This window comes from Macaca nemestrina, chromosome 18 (assembly GCF_043159975.1).
Source record: "Macaca nemestrina isolate mMacNem1 chromosome 18, mMacNem.hap1, whole genome shotgun sequence".
NCBI classification, from domain to species: Eukaryota; Metazoa; Chordata; class Mammalia; order Primates; family Cercopithecidae; genus Macaca; species Macaca nemestrina.
Window position 1 is genome coordinate 74,360,827 of NC_092142.1, and position 19,187 is coordinate 74,380,013.

General features: G+C 47.7%; 1 protein-coding gene and 1 long non-coding RNA gene across 6 annotated transcripts in view; one reads left to right on the forward strand and one right to left on the reverse strand.

Annotated features, from left to right (window-relative positions):
• Positions 1 to 248: 248 nt before the first annotated feature.
• LOC139359917 (transmembrane protein 231-like) overlaps positions 249 to 19,187 on the reverse strand; it is a 30,427-nt gene continuing 11,488 nt past the window's right edge. Inside the window, exons 1-4 of one of the 5 annotated variants that reach the window (XM_071084985.1) lie at positions 8,985 to 15,497; positions 8,152 to 8,295; positions 5,743 to 5,824; positions 249 to 2,560 (exon numbers count right to left, since the gene is read on the reverse strand). In XM_071084985.1, the coding sequence (XP_070941086.1) occupies positions 2,391 to 2,560; positions 5,743 to 5,824; positions 8,152 to 8,295; positions 8,985 to 9,050 (462 nt within the window). In that variant the 5' untranslated portion in view covers positions 9,051 to 15,497 and the 3' untranslated portion in view covers positions 249 to 2,390. Of the gene's footprint in view, positions 2,565 to 3,392; positions 5,385 to 5,525; positions 5,825 to 8,151; positions 8,296 to 8,984; positions 15,498 to 19,187 lie in introns of those variants that run through there. The other 4 variants (XM_071084986.1, XM_071084984.1, XM_071084982.1 and 1 more) reach the window with 4 other exon arrangements.
• LOC139359918 (uncharacterized) lies at positions 5,840 to 8,111 on the forward strand. Its single transcript, XR_011616577.1, has 3 exons — positions 5,840 to 5,967; positions 7,090 to 7,199; positions 7,975 to 8,111. It is a non-coding gene; the product is annotated as an uncharacterized lncRNA (long non-coding RNA).

Sequence of the window (19,187 nt, forward strand, 5' to 3'; positions counted from 1 at the left end):
CTAAAACCTAATATACTTGGGGTTGGACCAGGAAACTTTTGCCAAGGAGCTAACAAAAGCTCCAAGGTCTTTGGGCAGAGCCCTGGCACAGCAAGGCTGTTGGTGAGTAACTCGGAGAAGTGTGCTCAACTTCAGCCTTCCCTGTTCTTCCTCCCTCCAAAGCCCTGCTTCAAAAATAGCTAATACAACCTTCCATGTTGAACATTTTAATTAGAAAGCTACAGAACATAACGGATTCTTCATACAAGTTTTGCATTCAAATAATTTAATAAAATGCAAACCAAAGTTTATACATCTCTTTAGTCATCTTTCCATGTTTCATTACCTTTTGGGGATTTAAACCACAAACAATTTTTCATTTCAGTCTTAAGAGATGGGGCACACTGGCTCATGCCTGTATTCCTGGCACTTTGGGAAGCTGACACAGGAGGATTCCCTGAGGTCAGGAGTTCAAGACCAGCCTGGGCAACATAGTGAGAACCCCATCTTTAAAAATAAATAAATATCGGGGACCAGGCGTGGTGGCTCAAGCCTGTAATCCCAGCACTTTGGGCGGCCGAGACAGGCGGATCACGAGGTCAGGAGATCGAGACCATCCTGGCTAACACAGTGAAACCCCGTCTCTACTAAAAAATACAAAAAAACTAGCCGGGCGAGGTGGCGGGTGCCTGTAGTCCCAGCTACTTGGGAGGCTGAGGCAGGAGAATGGTGCAAACCCGGGAGGCGGAGCTTGCAGTGAGCTGAGATCCGGCCACTGCACTACAGCCCAGGCAACAGAGCGAGACTCCGTCTCAAAATAAATAAATAAATAAATAAATAAATAAATAAATAAATAAAAATAAATAAATATCAAGAAAAAATTTAGGCATCTAAAATAGCCTGAATATTAAAAAAAAGACAACGGGGACAGTGTTAGGGAATTCCTCTGCTTGAATACTTCAAAATAGCTTTGTTTCCAAAATTGTTTTTAGTCAGCCTAAAGGAAATGGGTGCTGGAGATGGATAATGATCTCCAAGGTAAACTGAGACACACACTGAGGGGTATGTTTCTGGGTGAACATGAAGCATGGATCACAGGGGCCACGTCCTCCCCATGGTAATGACCTGCTTGGGATCAGAAAGCAGCTCCGTCTGTCCTTGGAGGAGACTGCACGTGTCCTCAGGAGATGAATGGGCTGAACAAGCCGTCTTCCGTGTGCAGAGGCCCCTTCCAGTCATCTCTGCTCTTGCAGACACTTGCTTAGCCACGAGGGTAATCCACTGAACTGCTTGGCATTCTGCTAGTGGCCAGGCTGGACTGGCCTGCCCAGGCCAGCATCTTCTTTACTCCCTCACTGCTTCTTGTGTCCTTCCCAAAGCTGCCTGTCCTACTCTGATGGGCACTGTGGTCCTTAGTCAAGGGAAAGGCCAGCCGCTGGGCTTCCCACTAGCCTTCCAAATAAACTTGTGGTTGTCAGGCAGTGGGAGCCAATCCCAACACCAACTCCTGTTGCCCCTGTCCTTTGCAGGAAGGGGGACAGCTGTCAAGGAGGAGGAGGGCCAAGTGCCCAGGCTGTTGGGTGAGGGCCAGAAAGAACCTGTTGTGACAATCCTTCCTTCCCTCAGTGCTGCTGAGGGGGCTGGGAATGAAACAGCCCCTCTGACTTTAGCCTGCCATCAGGGGCACAGACAGAGGGCAAAACAGGGCAAAGAGCCAGCCACAGTTGGGCAGGGATCCAAGGCTGCTCAGCTGAGCTGATTACAGATGACTGACTGTTAGGCCAAGGGAGATGGACAGTCCAAGTGTCCTTCCAAGTGTCCAAGTCGCCTTCAGCAGCCCTCCCTCATGCCTGTGCTAATGCGGCCCTTGCCCTTGGGCCCTGCCCCTCCAGGTCTCCAGTTAGAGGCCTCAGCTCTGGAAATCAAAGCTCTGAATGGGAAATGGAGATGCCCCCAGGTGCAAAGTGCTAGTGATTGGCATGTTTGTCACAAAAGAGCCCTGGAAAGCGTAAGAGTGGCTCACAGTAGAAGGAAGAAATGCACAGTGTGTTTCTCAGTTCAACAGAGGAAAAGTCTCTGCTTGACCAGAGATGGGACTCTTTCCAAGATGTCTGAACTGCCTGCCATTTTCTCCCGAAATTCAACTCTAAGGCAAGGAAGAAAACCCAAAAAGCTAATTATAGCCTCCAGGAACTCTCAGACCTTTCCACAAACTAGTCCTTGGTGATTCTGCAGGAGCTCTGAAGATACGGAACTTGTGTAGAGCAAAACTGGAAAGAACTGTTGTCTCTGAGGGGAAAAGCACACAAGCCCGCACGTGTCCTCTGGGCTCTTTCAAAGGGTCCTAAGATGTTCCCAGGAGATGACAATGAGGCAGCCACGGTCCTGCTGAGTCTTCAGAAACGGCCTTCCTAGGATAAGTGCTCCTTACACATTTCTCCCCGGGGCGTCGCTGTCACAGGGATGGTGGTCACTACCTGATTCTGAAACACGAAGATCTTGATTCTTTCAAACACCCAGAGGAAGATAAGCAGGATGCTGACATACTGCACCCAGGCGAACTTTACCATCTCCCAGAATCCTGGCTGATAAGAACAGACAGTTAAAGAGTTGAGGACCACATGGTATAAGTCAAAGTAAACTAAGGTTTAGGCCAGACAGGAAATGGCAAGAATATTTCAAATACTCTTAAGATGAAAGGAATAATGAAAGATTATTAAAAAATAAATATGGATGATTCTGACTTAGAAGAATGGCTCAGAAAGAAATACAAACAGGAAATGATTTCCTCCCCTGTATAAAGAGCAGACTCAGTCATTTATGTGGAGATACAGTGCTATAGCAATTTCCAATCAAAGGTTCCCACATCTGTTTCTGCTGGCGACAAGTTTGGAATCTTTCCTTTTTGGAAGCTGAGTTACCACTGCCTCTCTAACAGAAAGGATATGATATGGTTTCCACAGAATATTGGATGACAGCATTAATCACAAATGGAGTTTCATGGCTCTGCCCACCAGCCAGAGGAAGCTGGAGTCATTCAGGATGGTGGCAACTGCAATACAATCATTAACCATTAATCCATGATGGGGGCAGCCTATTGGCAAAATATATTGAGGGCTATAAAAATATTTATTTTTTTTCTTCTTTTTTTTTGAGAAGGAGTTTCGCTCTTGTTGCCCCAGGCTGGAGTGCAATGGTATGATCTTGGCTCACTGCAACCTCCGCCTCCCGGGTTCAAGCAATTATCCTGCCTCGGCTTCCTGAGTAGCTGGGTTTACAGGCATGCGCCACCACACCCAGCTAATTTTGTATTTTCAGTAGAGACGAGGTTTCTTCACGTTGGTCAGGCTGGTCCCAAACTCCCAACCTCAGGTGATCTGCCCACCTCGGCCTCCCAAAGTGCTGGGATTACAGGCATGAGCCACCACGCCTGGCTATAAAAATATTATTTTATTCCTGTGGGATATTCTGTACTTCAGAACTGAAAGAAATCATTCGAAAGCATTAAAAATTGTGTGTATAAAGTAGATTAACAAATAATTTGTTAAGATACTTGTCAAAAAAATATTTGATATGGTTTGGCTCTGTGTCTCCATCCAAATCTCACCTTGAATTGTAACAAACCCCATGTATCAAGGGCAGGACCAGATGGAGATAACTGAATCATGAGAGAAGTTTCCCCATGCCATTCTCGTGATAGTGAGTTCTCACGAGATCTGATGGTTTTATTTGGGGCTTCCCCCTTAGCTCTGCTCTCATTCTCTCTTCTGCCGCCCTGTGAAGAGGTGCCTACTGCCAGGATTGTGAGGCCTACCCAGCCATGCAGAACTGCAAATCAATTAAACCTCTTTCCTTTATAAATTACCCAGTCTCATTATGTCTTTACAGCCGTGTAAAATGGACTAATATTTATATTAAAATACGTCAAAAACTTGGAAATGGTCATGTGATCATCTACAATTGCTGAACGGCTGACTGAAAGAATAACATGTTGCCACTCTAAATAATATGTTTGGCTGGACAAAGTCACGCATTCTTGTAATCCCAAGGATCTGGGAGGTCAAGGTGGGAGGGTCACTTGAGGCCAGGAGTTTGGGAACAGCTTGGCTAACATATCGAGACTCTCTCTCTACCAAAAAATAAAAAAATTAGCTGGGCATGGTGGCACGTGCCTGTAGTCCTAGCGGCCCAGGAGGCTGAGGCGAGATGATCACTGAACCCACAGCAGTTCGAGGTGACAATTGGCTATGATTACAGCACTGCACTCCAGCCTGAGCATCAGAACATGACCCTGTGCCTCTTCAAGAAAAAAAATTAGAACTTTGTAGCAGTGTGGGGAAATACTTCTATTACACAGAAATACAAATAATTGCCGGGCGTGGTGGCTCATGCCTGTAATCCCAGCACTTTGGGAGGCCGAGATGGGTGGATCACGAGGTCAGGAGATCAAGACCATCCTGGCTAACACGGTGAAATCCCATCTCTACTAAAAATACAAAAAATTAGCCAGGCGTAGTGGTGGGCACCTCAGCCTTCTCTGGAGGCTGAGGCAGGAGAATGGTGTGAACCTGGGAGGCGGAGCTTGCAGTGAGCCGAGATCGCGCCACTGCACTCCAGCCTGGGCGACAGAGCAAGACTCCATCTCGAAAATAAAAATAAAAAAGAAAAACTAAATTAAAAAATAAAAATCCACATAAGAATAAAGAGTGAAAAAAGTAAAGAAAAACATCAGTTTCGCCGGGCGCGGTGGCTCAAGCCTGTAATCCCAGCACTTTGGGAGGCCGAGGCGGGTGGATCACGAGGTCAGGAGATCGAGACTATCCTGGCTAACATGGTGAAACCCCGTCTCTACTAAAAATACAAAAAAAAAAAAAACTAGCCGGGCGTGGTGGCGGGCGCCTGCAGTCTCAGCTACTTGGGAGGCTGAGGCGGGAGAATGGCGTGAACCCGGGAGGCGGAGCTTGCAGTGAGCCGAGATCACGCCACTGCACTCCAGCCTGGGAGACACAGCGAGACTCCGTCTCAAAAAAAAAAAAAAAAAAAAAAGAAAAACATCAGTTTCTTGGGCCGTGCTTTTTAGTTTTGTTTTAGAATTCCCTTTATTATTAGAAAAATGCTGCTAATGTATGACATGAAATCAGAAAGCAATACTGGATTTGCAATCGTCTCCCTTGTGAAATGTTTGTGTGTCGTCTCCATGACGTCTGCTTGCCAAGTAACACTGTAGATGCCTTTACAGAAAACCTCAGTCACTGACCAGCCAAACGAGCCGAGTCAACACATGCCCTGGCCTAGAGCTCTGTAAGGAATGAGCACACTGTGCCTTCTGGCAGGAAGCAGGGGCACTCCTGTTCTCCTGCCGGACTGCTAATGTGGGGAGAGTCACCCACGTCCTCTGCTTCTCTCTGAAAAGCATGAACAGCAATTTGTCTTTGGCATCTGTTATAGGTGTGGTATGGGGAACAACTCAATTAGGCTTACATTTTTTAAAAGGGAAACTCATCAAGCCAGTGGTAGGAAAATGATGGCATTTAACTATCACTAACCTTCTGGACCATGGGATGCTGGAGGGGTGGGGGCGGTCCCAGGTCTGAAGATGAGGACGAAAAGGACAAATCCTGGACAGCACATTTGCTCCCATCGTTGAGCATTCACAGCTTTTCACATTTTTATCACAAGGGTTCCAGTTCTGCTTGTCTCTGTTGCCCCCACCAACCTTGAAAGTCCTGAGCAGCGGCTGAATGCGCTCTACCTGTGACTCACCGTTCCTCTCCTGGTAGGCAGCAACAACATGGGTGAGGTCATAGTCATAGGCAAAGGGGCTGGTCCCATTGATCACGGATACCTGGGACACAGGAGGATGTGGTGTGAGCACCTGGGAGACTCCTCCTCTCTTCCTTCTACCCTTCTGCCCACCCAGGCTGGTCCCACAGAGCACCCTCTCGTTCTTGGTGGCCTACTGCAGTATCAATAATCTTCTCTTCAAAGGTGAATAAACTCTCTTGCAACAATTTAAGTTCATTTACTCTGTCCTTCCTTCTGTGGGGATGAAAATAAGTGGTCAGTGTCCATGTTTCATGGGTTTTAAAGCTACTTATAAAATCTCTCTCTGCTGGATGTCATGGCTCATGTCTGTAATCCCAGCAATCTGGGAGGCTGAGGCAGGAGGGTCTGCTTGAGGCCAGAAGTTCGAGACTAGCCTGGGCAACATAAAGACCCCATCTCTACCCCAAAAAAAAAAAAAAAACTCAATAAAATAGGCATTGTGGTGGCCGGGCGCGGTGGCTCAAGCCTGTAATCCCAGCACTTTGGGAGGCCGAGACGGGCGGATCACGAGGTCAGGAGATCAAGACCATCCTGGCTAACACGGTGAAACCCCGTCTCTACTAAAAAGTACAAAAAACTAGCCGGGCGAGGTGGCGGGCGCCTGTAGTCCCAGCTACTCGGGAGGCTGAGGCAGGAGAATGGCGTGAACCCGGGAGGCGGAGCTTGCAGTGAGCTGAGATCTGGCCACTGCACCCCAGCCTGGGCGACAGAGCAAGACTCCGTCTCAAAAAAAAAAAAAAAAAAAAAATAGGCATTGTGGTGCCTCCAGGAGTATGAGGCACAATGAGTCATAAGTAGGCCACTGCACTTCAGCCTTGGCCACAGCGTGAGACTCTAGTTTTTTTATTAAAAAGGTGGTGCGAGGGCAGGCACAGTGGCTCACACCTGCCAGCATGTTAGGAGGCCAAGGTGAGTAGATCACTTGGGTCCAGGAATTTGACACCAGCCTGAGAAACATGCCCCATCTCTACAAAAAATGTAAAATTTAGTCAGGCATGCTACCATGCACCTTAGTCCCAGCTAGGTGCTCAGAAGGCTGAGGTAGGAGAATCACCTGAGTCTGGGGAGGTCGAGGCTGCAGTGAGCCATGATTGCGCCACTGCACTCCAGCCTGGGTGACAAAGTGAAACCTTGTTACAAAAAATAAATAAAATTATAAATGAAATTGTTTTAAAAAAAGGTTAGGTGCGGTAGCTCATGTCTGTATTCCCAGTACCCTTGGAGGCTGAGGTGGGAGGACGGCTTATAACTGATAATTTCCCTTTTTCATTTTCCAAAGTACAGCAGCCCAACTTCTATGGTCCCCACTGTGATAAAATAAAGGTGAAGAATGAGTGATTACATACATGAGTTCCGGACACAGAAAGTTCCTGGCTCTGTTATACTTTCAAGATGTGAGTCTTTGGGAAAATTAATCACTGTAAGCCCCAGTTTTGTCTTCTGCAAAATGAGTTCATTTTTTAAACAAGTCTCTCTGTGAGCTTATCATGTGACATGATAAGCTAGGCACAGACGTGATAGTGTATGAGATGCCACTGCTGTCAAGCCTGAGGGAGACAACAAATAAACACATAAACACGTGTCCTGAGTAGGCCAGGCGGCAGGAGGGAGAGAGTGGCTGAGAGATGGTGGAGGGAGGGGCTGCTGCTGTAGAAGCAGGTCAGGGAAGGACTGTGCTCCACGATATCTGAACAGGGACCTGAATGGCATGGTCAGATAAGCCGCACGGATGCCTCGCAGGGGAAATGGCAAAAGCAAAAGCCCTGAGGTGGCAGCTGCTTCTCGGGTTTGAGGAACAGCAAAAAGGCCAAGGTGGCTGCAAGGAAGCAAGAGGGACAGCAAAGGGACCACTGGCTGGAGTGCTGGGAAAGGACATTGCAGGCAGCTCAGAGGTTGCTGTGATGATTAAAGGAGACGATACAGGTAACCCCCCGCACTCAGGGGTGGCATATGTTATGGGTTCAGTAAACTGTCTAGTAGTATTTCTGAAATACTTTACATGAGCATTTTACATCATCATTTTACATAATCTCTTGGAAACACATACTCCAAGTGCGTGTATGGAAGAGAGAATATGTGTGTGTGTGTGTGCACGCACATGTGTACCTAAAAGCAATAAACAATTTAGTTATTCAACAAACACAGATTTTTTTCTCTGTCTCCCTCTAGGTGTAAATACATGTGTATCTTCATAGCCTGAAAAGACTTCATGGCAAGAATTCCTCAGAAGGCCCCTTGAAAGCCACCCACAGAGAAATGTTTCTACTTTTTATTCCCCTCTTCAAAGAACTCGATGAACAGTAACACAGAGAAACAAAGGAGCTGGACAATGAGAAGCGCCCTTACGTTGTATCGGGCATCTAGGCCACCACAGCTCAGCGGCTGCTTCTGCTGCAGCCTCAGGTCTCCCTTCACATATAATTGGGATCCCGGGACAGGAAAGGAGGACTGGAGAAACGCCATGCTCTGCATCACGAGGGTCACCATCCTCTGAAATCATTAGAAGGACCAACATACCAACCGCCATCAGATCTGAAGGGCTCTGGGTGCTAAGAGTCACCTGTCTTGGCTGAAACCTAAGGGGCCCTCACATACCTAGCGTAGCCATGCAGGAAACACTGCCTAGAACCTTCTGAGCTATTAACAGCCCATATCAGTTAACATGACTTTAGTGAAAACCATTCGATTGGCCTAAGTTAAATCCCAAGCTACGTGGGGAAGAGGGCCTGCTACAGTGTGGGTCTTCTAGAAATCAGAAGAAGGGTTCTGGTCTATTAAAAATACACAAGGGAGGCCGGGTGCGGTGGCTCAAGCCTGAATCCCAGCACTTTGGGAGGCCGAGACGGGCGGATCACGAGGTCAGGAGATTGAGACCATCCTGACTAACATGGTGAAACCCCGTCTCTACTAAAAAATACAAAAAACTAGCCGGGCGAGGTGGCAGGCGCCTGTAGTCCCAGCTACTCGGGAGGCTGAGGCAGGAGAATGGCGTGAACCCGGGAGGCGGAGCTTGCAGTGAGCTGAGATCCGGCCATTGCACTCCAGCCTGGACGACACGGCGAGCCTCTGTCTCAAAAAAAAAAAAAAAAAAAAAAAAGACACAAGGGAGAGGACAGCCTCCCAGTGGACTGAATCACATGTAATTAATTGATAGGAGAAAGTCAGGATGAGCTACACACCGAGAACGTGCTCCGTGGACTGCTGGGGAAGCTCCAGCTTAAAATGTAACATGTCCATCTTCCCATCCTGGTTCCTGTCTCCTTCTCTAGTCTAGGAAACCCAAACAGGGCCAGCAGCCCCGGTCACTAACGAGTCTGGGAGGAATCCACATCACTTTTGTACATACACAATGACCCACTGTCTCGCTGTACACAACAGGCATTCTCTCCCCCACCAAAAGAAAAAGAAAAATAGACAGGTGTAAATGCATTAATACTGGGGTAAGAGACACAAAGTGCATGGCCCTTGAACTTCATATCTGAGTCTTTCAAACGATCACTGGCCAAAATAAATGGGAACTTGAAGTGGCAATAACAAGACAAGAAACATGTGAATAGCATTTGTCTCGTTTGATCTTTTTTTAAATTTTTAAAATTTAAAATTTAAAATTTATAGTTGTAAATTTTATTTTTTAAATTTAAAAATATTTTTAAGGCAGGGATCCTCCTGCCTTGGCCTCGCTAAATGCTAAGATTACAGGCGTGCACCACTACGCCCAGTCAGATCAGATCTTATTTGTTTTGTACTGGTGTTTTTTTCTTTTTCATAAACATGTCTGGATTTGTATGGAAAATTTAAACAGTGTATCAGAATTGTCTTCTATGCCTCTAGAAGCAACTTTTTAAAATAGAAAAACACCTAATCCTAATCATTATGCATTCCCCCAACAAACTCAACAGAAAATCACCAAGCTCTATTTACACATTCCAAAACCACAAGTGTCTCTGCTTCGGATTCTTGATGTTGGATCTCATCTCACCATTCATGTGAGGACCTGAAAGCCTTGTGCATCTTTTAGTAGCGATCAATGAAATGGAAAAGGAATCTATGTCAAATCAACAAAGCATTAAACCACATCTGTATGATAAATTATGGGCATGAAAGTAAGGAAAAGAAACAGAGATCTGTGGAAGAGAAAAAGACAAATTATAGCTCATGAAGCATATGTAGGCAGTAAAAATAAATTCGTATCCACTCCCACCATCCAATCTGACCTCACAGTGATCCTAAAATGATCAGCAGGAAAGGACGGTTACTGAAAAGTGATCACTGCTGACATGATCCCTCCATACAACTCTGGATCTTTCTGCTACAAGTGATCCTTCCCCACTGTAGGTTCCCAGAACGATTCTACTATGGTGTAGCAGCATTCCCACCTGGATCCCCCATCTACTGATTCATTTTGATTCCCACCATTACTATTATGTGAGGAAAATAATTATTGTACTTTTTTGGGCTAATAAGGTCATTTGAGACGAAGAAATCCCAGTTTTCAGAAACTTTCAATTATGTATTTCCTTCTAGACAATAATATCCTTATTGTAGGTCTTGTTTTAGAGAAACCTCCCTCCCTCTTCTCTTGTATACTTTCTCTCTGCCCTGTTTCATCAGCTTCGGGGAGGGATATCTACTACCAGGGCTGATGATCAAGTTACTGAGGTAATGATGGACTAGTCATTACGGGTAGGATGAAAAGAGCCTGCCTTGTCTTCCTGTGGATTTTCTTCAATTGGGACTTGGGTAGAAAATGTTGTGTAACTCTCTGTGACAGATCCACGCCTTCTGGATCTCTAGGGTTGGACAGGAAACAAAGATCACATTTCTCAACTTGCAACAGAGGATAGTGGCCAGGAGACAACTGCCAGACGCCAACACACTGTGGGGCACGGGGAGAAATTCATTTCATTTGATCTTTACAATAAATGTTAAGCCCCAGGCAGGCAGAACAAGTATTTTCCCATTACATAGTTGAGAAAACCACGGGTGAGGGAGGTTAGGGCATTTATCAGAGGTACAGCAAGTAACCGTGAAGACAGAATTTCAGATCAGGTCTTTGACTTCAAATGTGGTATCCTTTCCAGGACTAAAATATCCAGACTTACTTACTTACTTGCTTACTTATTTATTTATTTTTGAGACGGAGTCTCGCTCTGTTGCCCAGGCTGGAGTGCGGTGGCATGGTCTTGGCTCACTACAACCTCCGCCTCCTGGGTTCAAGCAATTCTCCTGCCTCAGTCTCCTGAGTAGCTGGCATTACAGGCATCTGCCACTTCGCCCAGCTAATTTTTTGTATATTTAGTAGATATGGGGTTTCACCATGTTGGCCAGGCTGGTCTTGAACTCCTGACCTTGTGATCCGCCCACTTTGGCCTCCCAAAGTGCTGGGATTACAGGTGTAAGTCATCACGCCCAGTCAGATTTATATAAAAATTCAGGCCGGGCGCAGTGGCTCAAGCCTGTAATCCCAGCACTTTGGGAGGCCGAGACGGGTGGATCACGAGGTCAGGAGTTCGAGACCATCCTGGCTAACCCAGTGAAACATCGTCTCTACTTAAAAAAATACAAAAAACTAGCCGGGCGAGGTGGCGGGCCCCTGTAGTCCCAGCTACTCGGGAGGCTGAGGCAGGAGAATGGCGTGAACCCGGGAGGCGGAGCTTGCAGTGAGCTGAGATCCGGCCATTGCACTCCAGCCTGGGCGACAGAGCGAGACTCCGTCTCAAAATAAATAAATAAATAAATAAATAAATAAAATAAAAATAAAAATAAAAATTCAAAAAGAAGACAGTGGGTTGGAAAAGTCTTTTTGCAAAACGCCAGCACCAGGCATCAAAGTCTGTATACTTGCCTGTGTGCATAATTCCACTCTAAGTTCAGAGAGGGCAAAGATGTGGCTCAGCACCATCAATAGTGTCTACTTGTTAAATTCACTCATTAATCTGTTAGGAACTTTTTGAGGCCCTACAGGCACTATTCCAGATGACGAGAATATAACCTAAACAAAACAGACAAAGTCTCCATCCTAATGGAGCTTATGTTCCTAACCAAGAAGACAGAAAATAGATTAATAAATATGCAACAATATCAAATAGTGATAAGTGCCACAGAGAAAAATGAGGCAGGCTAAAATGAAAGAATAATGAAGGTAGAATTTAACAAAAAGTTTTAAAGAAAATATTCAGGATGACCTGACATGTTGGAGACCTGAAGGAAGTGAGGTGATGAGGTGATGGGGTGCAACAATGTCTCAGGGATGAAGGATCTAGACTCAACAAGTGCATGTGCTCTGGGTACCCATGGGGCCAGTACAGCTGGCAGAATGGGTGAGAGGGAGAGCAGGGTGGACACAGGGGACAGAGAAGTGAGGATGCAAAGGGTGTATCTCCCAAAAACAACCTGTCACTAAGCTAGACTCTCACCCCTATGGGCTAACAAGGGTTGGCTCTGTTATCACTTGGACCACTGAAGAAGTCAATTAATTAATTCCATTTAGTTGAAAGTAAGCCTAACATATGTGCAACAGCTACAAAGGCAGGCATTCAAAGGTCACTACTTCCTCAACACAAACTCCAGGTCACTATCTAACCTCCCACAGGTGCCTGGCCAAGAGAATTCACAAATGACACAACCACTTCACACCTATGAGGTATATGCAGGATTTGAAACAATTATTATATCCATTGATTGTCCCACGTGATCCCTCCACATATCCGAGGAGAGAGGTGGGTACTCTCATGCCCAGGATATGGATAGATAAATTGAGGCTGAATAAATGAACTACTGCCCTTCCTCCACCAATGAAAAAAGCCACCTTTAGTCAATAGTGTCAATCAGAAATTGAGGGCAGGATTCTCGGTCTTCAGGGTTTCAGGCCCCACCTCTTCCACAACAAACTCATATCCTCCTGCAGCTTCTTTTCTGGCTGCCATTAGGCCAGGAGCTAATCCTACCTTTGCTGCCCAGAGACTCGCCCTCCCTGGCTGGCAGCAGCTCCAGAGGGGGCAGCGCCCGCATTTGGATACTGCTCTTCCCTGACAAATGTGCACCCATCAGAGCTCTGGCGCCCACACAAATCCCTCCTGCCTGGGCAGCTACTGTGGCTCCTGGCTCAGTCAAGAGCAGCCTGGCCTCCCAGCTGAGGCCCCCTGTCCACCACCCACTGCCAGCTCATCCCCAAGCCCCAGCACAGCACCATGCCTCTCTTCCAAGGCAGAAAGACCATCTTCTATCCCGAGTCCTCACCTGCCACTCCCAAATCAATCTGACCCTCTGACCACCCAAACACCTAGTCTGCAGAAAGTTCTAGGATGGCATCAGGAATTCACTGGTCCAAAGCGAAAAAATGGGATGCAAACCTGCCTCCAAGAACTCAGACTAAGACCTGGTGTGGTGGCTCACACCTGTAATCCCAGCACTTTGGGAGGCCGAGGCAGGTGGATCTCACCTGAGGTCAGGAGTTCAAGACCAGCCTGGTCAACATGGTGAAACCCCATCTCTACTACTACTACTACTACTAAAAATTGGCTAGGTGTGGTGGCGTGTGGCTGTAATCCCAGTTACTCGGGAGCCTGAGGCAGGAGAATCACTGGAATCTGGGAGGCAGAGGTTGCAGTGAGCTGAGATTGTGCCACTGCACTGGAGCCTGGGCGACAGACTGAGACTCTGTTCCCCCACCAAAAAAAAGCAAATAACAACAAAAACAAAAATTAGCTGTGCATGGTGGCACGCTCCTGTAATCCCAGCCACTTGGGAGGCTAACGCAGGAGAATTGGTTGAATCTGGGAGGCGGAGGCTGCAGTGAGCCGAGATCACACCACCACTGCCCTCCAGCCTGGGCGACAGAGCAAGACTCTGTCTCAAAAAAACAAAAAAAAGAACTCAGATTAATCACCACTGCCTGCTGTCTGCCCCCATTGACATGAGATCACCCCCTGGACCCCTGCTGTGGAAGACTTCTGCTGAAGCCATGATAAGCATAGCTTTTAGTAGTAATTCAAGGCACTGCTGGAGCCTGGTTTCTTACTGACTGTCCCATAACCATCAGGGCAGTGACCTAGGAGGCAGGACCCTGATCTGCCAGAAACACATGAAGCTGGAAACTTCCAGAAAAGTGGGTCTGGACACAGGTATGCCAACCAACTAAGGGCTGAACTGTGTGCACCACAGATTCCCGTGTTAAACATGATAGGGCTGTGGCCTTACAAGAGGAAGAGATCTCAATCTCCTGATATCCCTCTCTCTGCTCTGTGAGGACATAGAAGGCACCCAACTTCAAGTCAGAACCCAACCATGCTGGCACCCTTATCTGGCACCCTTATCTCACACTTCCATCGTCCAGAACTGAGGAAACAATGTCTGTGTGTGTGTGTTCAGAGACATGGTCCCTCTCCGTTGCCTAGGCTGGAATGCAGTGCTCAATCACAGCTCACCGCACCCTTGAACTCCTGGTCTCAAGCAATCCTCCCACCTCGGCCTCCCAAAGTGCTGGCATTACAGGTGTGAGCCATAAGGCCAGCCAATGTCTGTTTTTTTCTTTTGTTTGTTTGTTTTTGAGACAGAGTTTCACTCTTGTTGCCCAGGCTGTAGTGCAGTGGTGCCATCTCGGCTCACTGCAACCTCTGCCTCCCAGGTTCAAGCGATTCTCCTGTCTCAGCCTCCTGAGAAGCTGGGATTACAGACATGTGCCACCACGGCCGGCTAAGTTTTTGTATTTTTAGTAGAGACGGAGTTTCGCCATGTTGGTCAGGCTGGTCTCGAACTCCTGACCTCAGGTAATCCGCCCGCCTCAGCCTCCCAAAGTGCTGGGATTACAGGCATGAGCCATTGCGCCTGACCCCAGTGTCTGCTTTTTAAGACAAACTAATCTGTGGTATTTCATTAAGGCAGCACAACCTAAGATACCAACACTCAACCCTTCCCACTTCCCCAGGAACACAGCCCCTGCCCCAGGAGGTCTGCTAGGTGTCTGACCCACATCTCAATTTTCCTTTTTTTTTTTTTTTTTTTTGAGATGGAGTCTTACTCTGTCGCCCAGGCTAGAGTGCAGTGGCACGATCTTGGCTCACTGCAACCTCTGCCTCCCGTGTTCAAGCGCTTCTCCTGCCTCTGCCTCCTGAGTAGCTGGGACTACAGGCACATGCCACCTAGCCCAGCTATTTTTTGTATTTTTAGTAGAGACAGAATTTCACCATGTTGGCCAGGCTGGTCTTGAACTCTTGACCTCAAGTAATCCACCTGCCTCAGTCTCCCAAAGTGCCGGGATAGCAGGTGTGTGCCACCATGCCCAGCTAATTTTTGTATTTTTAGTAGATACAGGGTTTCACTATGTTGGCCAGGCTGGTCTTGAACTCCTGACTTTGTGATCCACCCACCTCAGCCTCCCAAAGTGCTGGGATTACAGGCATGAGCCACTGCAACTGGCCATCAGTCTTCTTAAAAGCTTAAAGGCCAATTTGTAAACAGGATCTGGTGTAGCAGGCCAGAACCTCCCTCAGGGTTTGAAAAGGGGAGGCACACTGCACCCCCTACAAGCTTGAGCCAAATCCATTAGCTCCTTCAGGGCCTACATATATTATATAGCATCACTAAAGTCACTTCAAGTAGGAAAAAAAGGCTTTATTAAGGTAATATATAAAGCTGTTTCAGATGGATGAGATTATTAAAGGATTATAATAGCAAAGGCAAACACAGTTCTATAAAACACTTTTTTTTTTTTTTTTTTTTTTTTTTGAGACGGAGTTTCACTCTGTCGCCCAGGCTGGAGTGCAGTGGCCGGATCTCAGCTCACTGCAAGCTCCGCCTCCCGGGTTCATGCCATTCTCCTGCCTCAGCCTCCCGAGTAGCTGGGACTACAGGCGCCCGCCGCCTCGCCCGGCTAGTTTTTTGTATTTTTTAGTAGAGACGGGGTTTCACCGGGTTAGCCAGGATGGTCTCGATCTCCTGACCTCGTGATCCGCCCGTCTCGGCCTCCCAAAGTGCTGGGATTACAGGCTTGAGCCACCGCGCCCGGCCTAAAACACTTTTTAAAAAGTGATTTCCCTTTAATCTACTGCACCTTAATTTGCCATCTATTTAATAACTATTTGTCGATTGTCATATAATACTTTTCATTTCCCTGGCTCAACACTGTCAAAAATCTTTGTCAAAGTATCTTGTAGTATTTCTTTGTTCACTGCTTCAAATCAAGTGTGTGCATTATCTTCAGTTTTGTTGGCAGCTTTACTTTGGCAGCTAAAGGCACATCAGTTTCCTATAAGGAAGTCAGACAACTAATCCATAATAAAAGACGGCTGGGCACGGCGGAGCATGCCTGTAATTCCAGCACTTTCAGAGGCCAAAGCAGGAGGATGGCTTAAAGCCAGTAGCTGGAGACCACCCATGTGTGGGAACATGTATCTGAGGTCCCGGCTTCTCTGTAGTCCTAGCTACTGGGGAGGCTGAGGCAGGAATTGTGTGAGCCCAGAAGTTCAAGGTTATAGTGAGCTATGATCACATCACTGCACAACACTACACAACATCACTACACAACAGAGCGAGACCCCATGTCTTTAAAAAAGAAAAAAAGAAAAAAAAAAAAAAGGCTGGGAGTGGCGGCTCACACCTATAATCCTTGCACTTTGCGAGGCCGAGGTGGGAGGATCATTTGAGCTCAGGAGTTCAAGACTAGACTGGGCCACATGGGGAGACCCTATCTCTACAAAAAAATAAAAATAAAAAACTAGCTGGGCATGGTGGCTCACACCTGTGGTCCCAGATACTCAGGAGGCTGAGTTGGGAGAATCATTTGCGCCCAGGAGGTGGACACTACAGTGAGCCATGACAGCACCACTGTACTCCAGGCTGGGCAACATAGTAAGACCTTGTCTCAAATGAATAAAAAAATAAAAGAATATAAGGGGAAATGAGATTAAGCACTGTGGTAGAATGGGTCCCAAAAGGTGTTCAAATTCTCATCCCCAAAACCTGTGAATAGGTTACAAGGCAAAAGGTGTTGAAGACATGGTTTGCTAGCCTATTTAACAAAATGAAGAAAATAACTTTTAAAAATCCTGTGATTAAATTAAGGATATTTAATCAGTTCTGATTAAAGATCTTGCAGTAGGGGGTTATTGTAAATTTTCAAGACGGGTCTAAAGTAATCATGTTTGTTTGTGAGGAGGAGACAGGAGGTCAGAGTCAGATTTGAAGATGTTACGCCGCTGGATTTGGAGAAGAGGAGGGGACCACGGGCCTAGGAATGCAGGTGGCCTCTAAAAGCTGGTAAAGTCAAGGAAAGAAATTCTTCCTAGAGCCTCTAGAAAGAACATAGTCCTGTTGACACCTTGGTTTTAGCCCAGAGACATCAATTTGGACTTTTGACCACCAGAAGTATGAACTGTAAGATTACAAAATCAATATGGTTTTAAGTAGCTCAATTTGGGGGAATTAATTACAGTAACAATAGCAAACTTATACAAACATTAAGAATGTATTCATTAATCTGTGAATATTTATTTATTTATTTTTGAGTCTCACTCTGTCACCCAGGCTGGAGTGGAGTGGCACGATCTCAGCTCACTGCAACCTCCATCTCCTGGGATCAAGAGATTCTCCTGCCTCTGCCTCCTGAGTAGCTGGGACTACAGGCACACGCCAACATGTCCGGCTAATTTTTGTATTTTTAGTAGCGACAGAACTTCATGTTGACCAGGCTGGTCTTGAACTCTTGACCTCTAGTAATCCACCCGCCTCAGCCTCCCAAAGCGCTGGGACAGCAGGTGTGCACCACCACGCCCAGCTAAGTAGCTGGGATTACAGGCACAAGCCACTATGTCGAGCTAATTTTTTTGTATTTTTAGTAGCAATGGGGTTTTGCCATGTTGGCCAGGCTGGTCTCGAACTCCTGACCTCAGGTGATCGCCCACCTTGGCCTCCCAAAGTGCTGGGATTACAGGCATGAGCCACTGTGCCCAGTCCATCTATGAATATTTACAGAGTTTGTTCTATATGCTGGCAACATTGGTGAAAAAAAGAGTCTAAGATGCCTGCTCTCAAAGAGTTTATTTCTTTAAGGATATATTTTCAGAGAGATATTGCAGTGAAAGAGAACAGACACAGAGAACATAAACATAAGGGGTCTATAATGGCCTGCTCCCTGGCCTCTAACTGCCACAGCAGAGTCACCTAACTCCCAACCAAGGCCTCAAGACCAACCTGGCCCCAAATGGCAGCAATGGAAAGAACCCGAGCCAAGTGGGCAGCGTGAGGCTCAGCACTCAGCCTCCCTTCCAGCTGGCCCCACTCTCATCTTGTGTTCCAGCGAACAACTGGGTCAACACAGCCCGTTCCTCTGGGGTTCTAAGCAGACCACATGAGTCCTCCTGGGGATTAAGAGTTTTATGTGGTCCTGCAACTCTATGCTGAGGCTGGGCTGCCTTGATACTAATCATTGCCCATCAGCCTGCAGCTCCACGCGTTGCCCACTGGGAGGTTCCTCTCTTGTCAAAGCCTGGACGTCCAACTGTCCTCTCCACTCCTCCCTAACAAGAGGACGTGCCCACTGAACTACCAACTGTAGTCAACCACCTGTCTCTGAATACTGCCTGCCTGCTCCTCCCTGGTTCTTGGGTGTGCCCCTGGCCTGCCTCACCTCAGTGGTCTCTGGGTCCTAGCCTGACCAGACTTTGTCCTGATCAGGCTTTCCATCTATTCTCCACGCAAAGCCAGTAAGTCAATGCCACTGAGTACGGGATTTCTTCTCGGGATACAGCAAATATTCTCAAATTGATTGTGACAGTTCAAAGGAAGCTGTGCCAAAGATCTGGAAGGCTTAGTGGGAGAACCGGCAACAGGTGGCACCAGGTCTGGGAGATTCCTAGAAAGCGGAGCGGGTCTCGGAGGGGGTGGATTTGGCCCGAGGCGCCCGCGCGGAGGGGCCGGGCTGCAGCCCCCGGGCAAAGGGAGCGCGAGCTCTGATCCCTCAGCCGGGCCGGGCCGCTCCGAGACACCTCGAAGGACGCCGGGCGCCGTGGGGGCAACCCAGGCAGGGCGGGGACCACCGCCTCCCGGGGTCGTGGGGTGCAGCTCTGAACCTGAGACGCTCGGAAGCTCCAAAGGCCAAGACCCGCTCGGGTGGCAGTCGAGCGCCCTCCAGCCCCGGGCCCACCTGCGGCCGCTCCCTGCACCTCACGCCCAGCGGGACTCCAGGGCTCTGCCTCAGGGACCGGCGAGGAAGTGACGGGGAAAGGGTCTCCAGGAGGACAGCGCCCACCCAGCAGGTCGGCAGCACACCGGGGATCCCGCCCGGACTCCGGGCGCCCACAACCTGGCCGACCCGCCGCTGCCGTCGCTCCCCTCGCGCTCCATCAGGTCGCCCTGCACCACAGAGTTGAGGGACGAGCGGCCGA